The sequence below is a fragment of the Salvelinus namaycush genome, chromosome 35, assembly GCF_016432855.1.
Source record: "Salvelinus namaycush isolate Seneca chromosome 35, SaNama_1.0, whole genome shotgun sequence".
NCBI lineage: Eukaryota > Metazoa > Chordata > Actinopteri > Salmoniformes > Salmonidae > Salvelinus > Salvelinus namaycush.
In genome coordinates, this window is record NC_052341.1 from 24,075,768 (window position 1) to 24,088,753 (window position 12,986).

Consider the following 12,986-nt stretch of genomic DNA (forward strand, 5'->3'; position numbering starts at 1 on the left):
GAACTGGGTGGCGATGACGACCAGACACAGGTTGATCATGAAGAAAGAGCCAATCTGGAGAGGGGCAACCAGAAACACACACAGAGTTAGGAGAGGGACAACTACAAACACACACAGAGTTATTCTCTAGAAAGAGTTGTGCACACCTTTCTACCGTGTTATTATCTGCACTGTTTGGCTTTCAATTACATTTTTCTGTGCAAATAAATAAACTAAACTAAACTAGAAAGAGTCAATCTGGAGAGGGACAACCAGAGACGCACACCGAGTTAGGATAGGGACAACCAGATACACACGGAGTTAGAACTAGCCAACCTGGAGAGGGACATCAAGAAACACACACAGACTCTATACCCACACACTTTAGGGAGTTTTTCACCTACATATCCACTGTGAGTTTAACATACAAATAACAGACAGTCCCCCAGGTTAGCTAGCGGCTAGCCTCCCAGCCTCTGAGAAGCAGCTCCCCCAGCTCTGTGAACGTGTGCTTGAGGAGATAATACTCCTGTACTGTATCACCAGGCTGTGTACTGCTGAAGGGAGTTTCAGACTGAACAGATGTTGAGTGGTGTACTGAGACATGTTGTTTCTGGAAGCAGACTTCTCTTTACATAAGGGCCTGGGAGGGCATTCAGGAGTCAGGAGTTTGCTAAGAGCTTGAATAAGTAGCTATGCCCATGGCATTGAATTCTGCCACACACACACACACACACACACACACACACACACACACACACACACACACACACACACACACACACACACACACACACACACACACACACACACACACACACACACACACACACACAAACTATAGATGAATTATAATAATTAACTCTCCCCACTTACGATGATGAGGAGGATGAAGTAGATGAAGTTGTAGAAGGAGTGAGAGTCCATCACAAAGTACATGATGTCCACCCAGCCCTCCAGCGTGATCACCTATCAGCGCGAGAAGGAAGGAGAGAGAGGAAGAGACAGAGAGAGAGACACACAGAAAGACAGAGATATCACACAATTTTGACTTCAAACCCCTCCCTGGTGCACCATCCACATCACACCAACTACTGAACACTCTCTCTCTCTCTGTTTGAGTTTCACCTCAATACAACAGAACAGAGCCACTGAGAGTGAGTTAACACTAGATCCGCTAAAGCAGTCATTTTGACTGCTTAGGATTATTTTCTAAGTCATGCCCCCATCTGTCCTTGACTTTTCCGAAATAAGTCTATATAACACACTGTCGGTGTTAGAATCTTAATATTTCAAACACAACTGGAGTTATAACCAGTTTTACGAGGGCATGTCACTTCCACACGTTGCCACTCCTTCTCCCAACAGTAGGACCTGCTCCACTCCTTCTCCCAACAGTAGGACCTGCTCCACTCCTTCTCCCAAACAGTAGGACCTGCTCCACTCCTTCTCCCAAACAGTAGGACCTGCTCCACTCCTTCTCCCAACAGTAGGACCTGCTCCACTCCTTCTCCCAACAGTAGGACCTGCTCCACTCCTTCTCCCAACAGTAGGACCTGCTCCACTCCTTCTGATAGTTAAAAGTGCAGTGCCCAGCTGATAATCCCTCTGATAATTCCCTTGAAACTGAATGCCAAAACAGCAGATTAAATCAATTCAATAAAATATGATGGGGAGAAATGGGAGAATGGGTGAGATGCTGAGTGAGGGGAAGTGAGCGATGCATAATTATGTAATCACCAATTGTGAATGATGAACAGGGCGGGACATTCTACTATATTGATCCATTCTAATTCGAATCTCTAAATGGTATGTATCCAACTGTATATCAGGCCACTGAATCCAAGCAGTCTTATCAGTCTACTCAGGTGTCACGATCGACCATGGGAGAGAGAGAGGACCAAGGCGCAGCGTGTAAAAAATACATCTTCTCTTTATTTAGGAGATGAACGAACGAAGCAAAACAACAAATAGACGACCGTGAAGCTATAACCGAACAAAATGCAAACATGCAACCTAGACACAGACACAGACACAGACCTAGACAATGACCCAACAAAAACATGATGCCTATGGCTGCCTAAAATATGGCTCCCAATCAGAGACAAATGAAAGACATCTGTCTCTAATTGAGAACCACTCAGGCAACCATAGACATACCTAGAACATTCACTCAACCATAGACATACCTAGAAACATTCACTCAACACAAACCCATACACTAAACCCAACACCCCCTTTTCCATATAACCACCCAAAACGAGACAAAACACAAACATTCCCCATGTCACACCCTGACCTAACTAAAATAATAAAGAAAACAAAGAATACTAAGGCCAGGGCGTGACATCAGGCCTAGTTGGAGTAGGCTACACAGTGAGAGCGTGTGTAATTGTACATGCGGAACGGCTTTCAATATCTGGGAAAACATCCGGGCAGCAGGTGAGCGAGTGTCGGAGAATGTGGTGATGAGGATTGTGGAACTTTAAATTGGCAAGGGGGAGAGACGTCACCATGGACCATTTCTTCACTTCACTGTCATTGGCAGTCAAGTTGCTTGCCAAGAAAACAAGTCTGGCTGGCACCATGAACAAAGTGAGTCGGGAGCTCCTTCCTCTGCGCGAAATAAGGCACCTGCACAACGGTGCTGAAGAATGACAAGACGACAGGGACACAATAAAGAGAGAACGGGAGTGTCAAGGCTGTGGGTAACTGGTAAAAGGAGTCAGGCGCAGGAGAGCTGAGATGCGTGGACAAGGTATTTAATTCAAGAAAACACCAGTATAAACACAATACTATGGTGCTGGAAAAATTCCGGTACCACGAAATAAACGGACGTAAATAACAAAATCCGGCAACAATATACCAGCCGTCAGATACAGCCTTCACAATAAAACAAACACGCACACAAACATGGGGGAAACCAGAGGGTTAAATAATGAACATGTAATGGGGGAATTGAAACCAGGTGTGTAAAAACAAAGACAAAACAAATGGAAAATGAAAAGTGGATCGGGGATGGCTAGAAGGCCGGTGACGTCGACCGCCGAACGTGGCTCGAACAAGAAGAGGGACCGACTCCGGCGGAACTCGTGACAGGGAGACTATTACACACTATGTCACGATCGTCTTGACAAGAGAGAGAGGACCAAGGCGCAGCGTGTGCAAAATACATCTTCTTTTATTATAGAAGAGAGAAAAAACAAGAAACGAACAACTATACAAAAACTAACAAAATAACAAACTGACGACCGTGAAGCTATACATATAAATAGTGCTGACACAAACACTACACATAGACAATTACCCACAACCAGCTAAAGCCTATGGCTGCCTTAAATATGGCTCCCAATCAGAGACAACAATAACCAGCTGTCTCTAATTGAGAACCAATTCAGGCAACCATAGACTTTCCTAGACACCTACACTGAACACTAAACCATCTACTCTACTTAACCCCCTAAACCAAACAACACCCTAGACAATACAAAAACACATACTTCACCATGTCACACCCTGACCTAACTAAAATAATAATGAAATGTGTCAACTGTTGAATGAAATCCAACTGATGCCATTGCATGAAGACGCACACAAGCACGAGCTGATAATAATTGACTATTTTTGACTGCTGTTATATCAACGCTTATATTCATTTTAATGCTTTGTGCTGAGTTCCACTCTTTATCACTTGGCACTTATAATGATGTTTCCATCATTTGGCCGTGCATCTTGGTGGTTGGGATATATCTATATTTTTTTGTTGTTATAAAAAGAAGCTGTTACCGTGTTCCAACACATATGCTTTCTGTTTCATAGTTGTACAGTCACTCCATGAATACAATTGATTGAACTCCTGAAAAAAAATGTTGTTGTTGTTTTTACATATAGCCTAAACTAACACAAACAAATGAAAATGCTATTGTGTTATTGGAAGAAAAAAAAAGTATATTGTTGTTCTAACGTTACCTAAGGTCTTTATGAACACAACCAATGATTATTTTTGCGATAGCATACAGTATATGAGATGTATTAATTACACTGTTAGAATGTTGCAGTCAGAATGACTGCTCATTAGCTTAAAGGGCGGTCCATCGAGGCCCAGCGGTTCTCATGTTAATAGTGGAAATCCTCAATCTTCTGTCTGTAAAGTCTGTAAAGACACAACTGTAACACAGGGACAAATTAAAACTCGAACCAAGTCCCTGCAATGAATAGGCTGATGAGTGAATGAAAGAAATTATATTAACGCGCCTCACTCCACTTCCATCGCCATAGCCACCCTCTTAATCTATTAATCCCTATTCCTTAGATACAGCAGCAGTACAACCAATGATGCTCTCCGTCTCTGTGCCTCATACACCCTAATGCAACCTAACCCTGGGAAGGCTGCAGCTCAACAGTTACATCAAAGTCTTAAGGAGGGATCAGTCAAGTGGTCAGTCAACTGTTTGGTGTACTTCAAAACAACGAAAGAGATAAAAACACTGCCAATGCTGCTTTAAAAGGTACTTTTGAACGAGATACTGTACACTGTAGCGTAAAACCAATTTCCAAAAGATCAGCTGTCTCTAACCCTGGTGCCAACATTTAAAGCACCACGACACTTTAAACTCGCAGGCTCTGGGTATGCAGCTGATCACTAAGTTAGCATCAGACAGATGAGACAGTGATGCCATCTTCCTGAGACACTTCTGAAATACTGCAATCCTGGAACATTAAATGCCTTGGTTTTTATGGGTCAACAGTTTTGACTGTGCTTTGCGGAGTGTAAGTGTGCATGTGGCTGCATGTACATACAGATGAAGTCGAAAGTTGGATACACCTTAGCCAAATACATTTAAACTCAGTTTTTCACAATTCCTGACATTTAATCCTAGTAAAAACTCCCTGTCTTTGGTCAGTTAGGATCACCACTGTATTTTAAGAATGTGAAATGTCAGAATAATAGTAGAGAATGATTTATTTCAGTTTTTATTTCTTTCATCACATTCCCAGTGGGTCAGAAGTTTACATACACTCAATTAGTATTTGGTAGCATTGCCTTTAAATTGTTTAACTTGGGTCAAACATTTCGGGTAGCCTTCCACAAGCTTCCCACAATAAGTTGCTTGAATTTTGGCCCATTCCTCCTGACAGAGCTGGTGTAACTGAGTCAGGTTTGTAGGCCTCCTTGCTCGCACACGCTTTTTCAGTTCTGCCCACAAACTTTCTATAGGATTGAAGTCAGGGCTTTGTGATGGCCACTCCAATACCTTGACTTTGTTGTCCTTAAGCCATGTTGCCAGAACTTTGGAAGTATGCTTGGGGTCATTGTACATTTGGAAGACCGATTTGCGACCAAGCTTTAACTTCCTGACTGATGTCTTGAGATGTTGCTTCAATATATCCACATCATTTCCCTTCCTCATGATGCCATCTATTTTGTGAAGTGCACCAGTCCCTCCTGCAGCAAAGCACCCCCACAACATGATGCTGCCACCCCCGTGCTTCACGGTTGGGATGGTGTTCTTCGGCTTGCAAGTCTCCCCCTTTTTCCTCCAAACATAACGATGGTCATTATGGCCAAGCAGTTCTATTTTTGTTTCATCAGACCAGAGGACATTTCTCCAAAAAGTATGATCTTTGTCCCCATGTGCAGTTGCAAACCATAGTCTGGCTTTTGTATAGTATTTTTGGAGCTGTGGCTTTTTCCTTGCTGAGCGGTATGACAGCTATGGTGTTTATACTTACGTACTATTGTTTGTACAGATGAACGTGGTACCTTCAGGCGTTTGGAAATTGCTCCCAGGGATGAAACAGACTTGTGGAGGTCTACAATTTCTTTTCTGAGGTCTTGGCTGATTTATTTCAAGCAAAGAGGCACTGAGATTGAAGGTAGTTCCTTGAAATACATCCACAGGTACACCTCCAATTCACTCAAAAATAAGCTTCTACAGCCATGACATCATTTTCTGGAATTTTCCAAGCTGTTTAAAGGCACAGTCAACTTAGTGTATGTAAACTTCTGACCCACTGGAATTGTGACACAGGGAATTATAAGTGAAATAATCTGTCTGTAAACAATTGTTGGAAAGATTACTTGTGTCATGCACGAAGTAGATGTCCTAACCGACTTGCCAAAACTATAGTTTGTTAACAAGAAATGTGTGGAGTGGTTGAAAAACGAGTTTTAATGACTCCAACCTAAGTGTATGTAAACTTCCGACTTCAACTGTACATGTATCTGTGTTGCTGTGCATACAATTACATACAGTATATGCGTACGTGCAATCCATATGTATACCACAGAAGGTTGGTGGCACCTTAATTGGGGAGGATGGTCTTGTGGTAAGCGGAATGAGTGGAATGGTATCAAATGGTTTCCATGTGTTTGATGCCATTCCATTCACTCTGTTCCAGCCATCATTGTGAGCCGTCCTCCCATCAGCAGCCTCCACTGATGTACACAGGCACGCCCATGCCATTTTCTCACCTGAAAGATGGCGATCCAGGCGTAGCAGATGTTATCAAAGTTGATGGCCCCTTTGAAGGGGTTGACATTTCCCGCCGAGCAGTTACTGTAGTACTGGTTCCAGTTGATGCAGGTGGTGTTGTCTGTGCTGTTGTAGGAGTTCATGTCCATCTGACACTGGAGACCTCCCTCCTCATACAGGATGGGCACAGAGGAACACAGACGCATGCCATTCTCCCTGGGCATGGAGCAGATGAAGGGGTTCTCGTCATCGTTCTCTGTGTGGTAATAGTTGCCTAGCTCGACGGACTGAGGACTGAAGAGAGAGGAGAGAGAGTGCGTTACAGTTGGGGTTCTAGTAGCTTTAGGCATTGAGAATATGACGGGCTTCTGGTCATGGTTCTCTGCTTGGTGGTAGTTCCACAGCGCCACAGGTAGAGGACTAGAGGGAAGAGAGGAGAGAGGGGATAATAGCAAGGTTAGTGTAGCAGTTGGTGGAATTCTCCCATCTAGGGTTTTCATCATTGTTCCCTACGCAATCTGTGCATTTACATAATATATATTTTGTACCTTTATTTAACTAGGCAAGTCAGTTAAGAACTCATTTTTATTTACAATGACGGCCTACTCCGGCCAAACCCTAACCTGGATGACGCTGGGCCAATTGTGCGCCGCCCGATGGGACTCCCAATCACGGCCGGTTGTGATACAGCCTGGAAACTAAACCATGGTCTGTAGTGACGCCTCTAGCACTGAGATGCAGTGCCTTAGACCGCTGCGCCACTCGGGAGTGCACGTGTACAGTATGTCCCTCGTCTGGGTGTCTGTGTTAACCACGGCTTAGCTCTAATGGCGCACATCTCCGTCAGAGGATAGATAATTGGTGCGTCTGTCAACACAGACTCTGCCTGGAGGCGATGTGACACGCTTGATCGGTGTGTGTGTGTGTGTGTGTGTGTGTGTGTGTGTGTGTGTGTGTGTGTGTGTGTGTGTGTGTGTGTGTGTGTGTGTGTGTGTGTGTGTGTGTGTGTGTGTGTGTGTGTGTGTGTGTGTGTGTGTGTGTTTTGATACATTAGCCACACAAGTAGCTAGCTTCAATTACTTACTGGGCCAAATCCTCCCTCTAGTACTGCTATGGCAGTCCTAGTTATATATTTATATGCTAACACATATATATTTATTTAAGCTATTTAAGCTATTTCACACTTTAGGATGGAGTTATGCAACAGCTTCTGCTGGCGAGTCAATCTGTGTTGGAGGGGATTTAATCCTTGTATCCACCATGGAGTTTAATAGTGTGCAGTTACGTGGCTAATGCAATGGCAAAACTGTGGTAATTAAAGTTATGATTAAAGATGTCTTTCCATTAAAGTTCCTTGCTGTTGCAGTCTGTTTTTATGGCTTTATCTACTATTATGAAATACAAAATGATGGAATGTAACATTTCATGACATTTATAGAGAACCTGAAATGTTTAGTCCAAATAGAATAGAATGAACAGTCTTCACGAACCCATAATGTAGAAGGACATTTAGGTCCTTATGAGAAAATGTCATAAATCATAACTACCATGGTGGAAATGTCATATAACATGTAATGGTCTCTCACTAATCTCACTAGTTATCCTCTCCTTCCCATTTATCACCTCTATATAATCATGGCTACTCGTTTTATAATACAGGAGTGATGACGCTGCTCAGGAAATGGCGGTGGTGGCCAGTATGTCTGACGGTACTATATTTCAAGGTCAAACTTTCCCTACACTGTAAACCCCAAGGCATGTTTTACTCAAATACTTCTAGTAAGTTGTACGCAAAGTCAATGAAAAGTCATTATTACTTAAAATATTTTTGTGGTACTTACTCAAAACTAAATGAGAAGTCACACCCACTACATTTTTTAAAGATATGATAACAAATGTACTTTTTCCCCCAGCATTTGCTACTGCAGGTTGATAGTTTGGAATTGTTTTTTTAATGTCTGTGTTTTTGCATGTAGATTGAATGATTGGTTGATTCAAATGTTGATGCTACACAAAAATAAATGACAGTTTTGTAAACAAATCCAATCATAGAATTTTTGCACCCGTTACTGAAATGGTTGTTCCACTTTAAATGGCTTCGGTCATCTCCTCCCACTGTGTTGAATCCTGGCAGTCATTATGACTGCAGGTTGCGGCTGAATACACATTTCAACTGTTGGATAGCCTAAAGCTGGCTAGATTCCAACAGGAATTAGACATCACTTTGCAAACTAGCATAATGTGATTTACAGCTACGGTTGCAAGATTCTGGTTCATTTCCCAGGTTTTCAGAACTCCTGGTTGGAAGATTACTGTTTGTGGAATTTTGCCAGACTTGCAGGCCTGATGTGGCCTGTAAACTATGAGTTTCAGGTCTATGTATAAGGCCTTATTGTCACGCCCTGACCGTAGAGAGTCTCTATTTTGGTTTGGTCAGGGTGTGATTCGGGTGGGCATTCTATGTTCATTTTCTATGTTTTGTATTTCTTTGTTGTTTGGTCCGACTACTCTTCTTCAGACGACGAAAACCGTTACACTTATGTCATGGGTGGTAACTCTACAATTCAATCGAAGAGCGAAGGCACACTGGTAAATGATTGGATGCGTGGCTTAGTGGGGGAGTTAAATTTAAGCATACCTTACTCAAAAAAACTGCATTTGTATTACTCATATGAAGGTCGTACTGCTCACTTCAGCTATTATACGTTTCTTAACTGAATTTTTGTGAGGTCATCGGTTTCCTCAGAATGTGTGCGCAGCTAGAACTTATCTGGTTATACAGCGTATCAACATCCCACGTTCTGGAAACCAAGCAATCCTCATCAACACCCCGCACACAGATTAAGTAACAGAGGCTCATTTACTGTAGAAAATAAACTCACCTCGTTTGCCTCAGACCTCATTACCATCTAACCAAACCCATTCATTTCTACCCTCTTCTTAACCCTAACCCCTCTACCCCCACTGTCGTCACCACTTCTCACCCAAAACCTCCTCACCCGCACCCTCCTCAGCCCCCCCACCCCCCCCCCCCACCCCCCATCCCCCACCACCACCACCACACACACGCGTGCGCACATACACAGTTCTACTCACAGTGAGAAGTTCTCAGGCAGGAAGCACCTGTTTCTCAGTAGCCCCGCCCACAGCTGCACGCCGACGATGCCGAAGATGAAGAAGACGAAGAAACAGAGTGCCAGGACGTTACCCAGCATGGGGAGAGTGTCTAGGAGCAGAGTCACCAGGATACGCATGCCTAACACACACAAACACACACACACACAACAAACACACACGTTGTTTTAAATACCTTGTCAGACACATACGTTTACAGATATCAACACGTGTCCGGTATCATACACATTCCCACACACACCAATACACATACACATCTTTATATACAAGTGGAGGAAAATGGAATGGTTCAACTACAGTACACCACAAGCCCAGATGGTACATTGTAATAGTGACAACGCAGTATACCGTTCCTGTCTCTGTGTGTCAGAGTACACTGTGTACGCCTGAGGAGGACAAGTTAGTAACTTCAGCAGCTCCTGTAACTGCAGTAAAGCGCCTCAGCTTTACCACAATCTCTTCAGCCTTCTCCTCACACTCCTGCCCACACACTCCCCGGGGCCTATCGCTGTGTGACTTCCTCCTCTCTCCCTACTAACCAGACAGTGGTTAAATCAGGGCTATTGGCCATAGTGAATCTCTCTGTGTTTCTTTGATGAGACTGATTTGTCTGGGATTTGATACTCACTCTCTCTCTCTCTCTCTCTCTCTCTCTCTCTCTCTCTCTCTCTCTCTCTCTCGCTCTCTCTCTCTCTCTCTCTCTCTCCCTCTCTCTCTCAGTGGGCTTTATTGGCATGGGAAACATATGTTTACATTGCCAAAGCAAGTTCAATAAATAATAAACAAAAGTGAAATGAACAGTAAACATTACACTCACAAAAGATCCAAAAGAATGAACACATTTGTCTGTATACAGTGTTGTAATGATCTCTCTCTCCCCCTTCTTCCTCCCTCCCTAGCTCCCTTCCTCCCTCCCTCCCTCCCTCTCCCTTGTAGATCCTCTCTAGTTACGCTCGCAGCAGAAACAGGTGACTCAGTAATGAGAATCATTTTCCGATGATTTCTCCGGGTAATTGGAGGAGTCGGGTTAATCCCTGTCTGCCCAATGACTACCACCACCACGGGGAGAACCAGCGAGAAATTAGTCGATTTTGGAAAGAAAGAGACAGAGCGAGGGAGGAAGAAGAGTGAGAAAGAGACAGAGCGAGGGAGGAAGAAGAGTGAGAAAGAGACAGAAAGTGGGAGAAGGAGAAAGAGAGGATGGAGAGTGGGAGAGATAGCGATAGAGAGACAGAGAGCAAAAGAGAAGGAGGAGAGAGAGCAAGAGAAATGTGCACATTTGAAAAGAAAATGGGTAGGGAGCAAAATAGGGAGCATGAAGAGAGCGCTCAGTAGAGATAAGAAGCGAGGGATGGTATCATCGGAGGAGAGAGAAGAGAAGTGAGCCACAATGAGCAGCATGTCTGGGTAGATAACAGGCGTGTCGACAGTTTGGGTTCACATCCAGCTGTATTGTGTCTCTCTATCTAGTCTCACAGTCATCAGCTTTTTACAGCTACGCTGCCTGACGGGGAGCAAATACACAAGACACAAATCCAAGCCTAACACAGTAGTTGGGTCGTTCCACCAATTCGGTGCAGTTTGAGAAGTATAACTTAGTTAAAATAAAACATTTGAGTTGACCTAATTTTAACATTCTGTCATAAAGAGCACATCTTCAAGAGGTTAAAGGCACAAATAAAGTCAATAAATCAGCATTTTGACATCTGTGCACTCTATGTGACCTCTACGAAGATTCTAACCCTCAAAAAATACTCCAAGTCTTCACCGTCATTGTAAAGCCCTAGTCATGTTGTTGCTTTGACAAAGTTATTTTCTGAAGATTATTACTTATTTCATGTGATTAGTGATTCATTGAAGTCTGTCCCTCATTTTGAAGTCAACCCTGTTACGTGAATTGAAGTCTCATTTGAATATGGTTTAACTATTCCTTTTAAAATATTTATTTCAAAAGAAACATTGAACATCTAATAGTCAAATTATAGTGTAAAAGCAGGTGAGCTGGTTCTATAATTTTCTTGCCATTGTCTGTGTAACGTCCTGACCAGAGTTCTTATGTGTTGTGCTTGTTTTAGTTTTGGTCAGGACGTGAGCTGGGTGGGATGTTGTGTGTCTAGTTTGTCTATGTTGTGTGTCTAGTTTGTCTGTTTCTGTGTTCAGCCTAATATGGTTCTCAATCAGAGGCAGCTGTCAATCGTTGTCCCTGATTGAGAATCATATATAGGTGGCTTGTTTTGTGTTGGGATTTTGTGGGTGGTTGTCTCCTGTGTCAGTGCTTGTGCCACACGGGACTGTGACGGTTAGTACGTTTGTTGTTTTTGTATTCTTGTCTAGTTTTCATGTCATTAAATTATGGAAACTTACCACGCTGCACATTTGTCCTCTGATCCTTCTCGCCTCTCCTCGTCTGAGGAGGACGACTTAGACTGCCATTACAGTCTGGTGATTTTGTGGTGAAAAACTGAGTGGGTCTAGAGCGTTGGACTAGTAACCGAAAGGTTGCAAATTTGAATCCCCGAGCTGACAAGGTACACATCTGTCGTTCTGCCCCTGAACAAGGCAGTTAACCCACTGTTCCTAGGCCGTCATTGACAATAAGAATGTGTTCTTAACTGACTTGCCTAGTAAAATTAAAAATAACACGTGTTATTGTTGAAATATTTTAACATTTTGAAAAAACAATTGTCCCTCCCTGTTGCAAACAACAAGCGTCCATTCCCCCGTCACAGGGGGGATTCATGGCTGATTTAACTAGCAATTACCAGTTGGAGGGCCGTTCAGGGGAATTTTTCCCAAATATGATACATTTCCACTTCCCACTTGGTTACAAACAAACCATAAGACTGCTAACCATCCACTGTAGTGTAGTATAACATCACTCGAGTTGCGTGTTATATACCACAAGGTTGCGTTTTCAAACTCAGTGATGGACACACTTGTTATTATGTTTGAATTTTTTTTAAATTACACCTATCCCAAAACTTAACCCTTACCTTAACCATTCGGGAATGAGTGCCTAAACTTAATATTTTAACCCTATCCAAAAGCTTAACCCTTAACCTTCTAAATTTGACGTTTGGAGCAACTTCAAAATGTGAAGTTTGGACAAATGGAATGATCCTGAGCAGGAGGAGTCAACCCAGGGTGTCAAAAACACTTCAAAATGTGACGTTTGGAGCAACATCCAAATTTGACATTTGGAGAAATTTGGAAAAACGTCTTAATTCTGCAGTGACACTGTGAGAGCTTGTTGCTATAATAAAGAGCACTTCTTTTAATATAACAGGCTTTTGAAATGCAATACTGGTGCACAATTTCTACTTAAAATATTAAATGGGATGCAAAAAACACTTTTTCGTGGAACAACCCAGGTAGCTGAGACGTTAAGCTACAAGT

At 42.9% G+C, this 12,986-nt stretch overlaps 1 protein-coding gene across 1 annotated transcript in view; it reads right to left on the reverse strand.

Annotated features, from left to right (window-relative positions):
• Nucleotides 1-12,986, reverse strand: part of cacna1g (calcium channel, voltage-dependent, T type, alpha 1G subunit) — a 276,474-nt gene that overhangs the window by 120,332 nt on the left and 143,156 nt on the right. Inside the window, exons 5-8 of the mRNA XM_038974934.1 lie at nucleotides 9,552-9,711; nucleotides 6,455-6,749; nucleotides 856-948; nucleotides 1-54 (exon numbers count right to left, since the gene is read on the reverse strand). The exon at nucleotides 1-54 is cut by the window's left edge and continues 847 nt beyond it. Coding sequence (XP_038830862.1) covers nucleotides 1-54; nucleotides 856-948; nucleotides 6,455-6,749; nucleotides 9,552-9,711 — 602 coding nt within the window. The remainder of the gene's footprint in view (nucleotides 55-855; nucleotides 949-6,454; nucleotides 6,750-9,551; nucleotides 9,712-12,986) is intronic.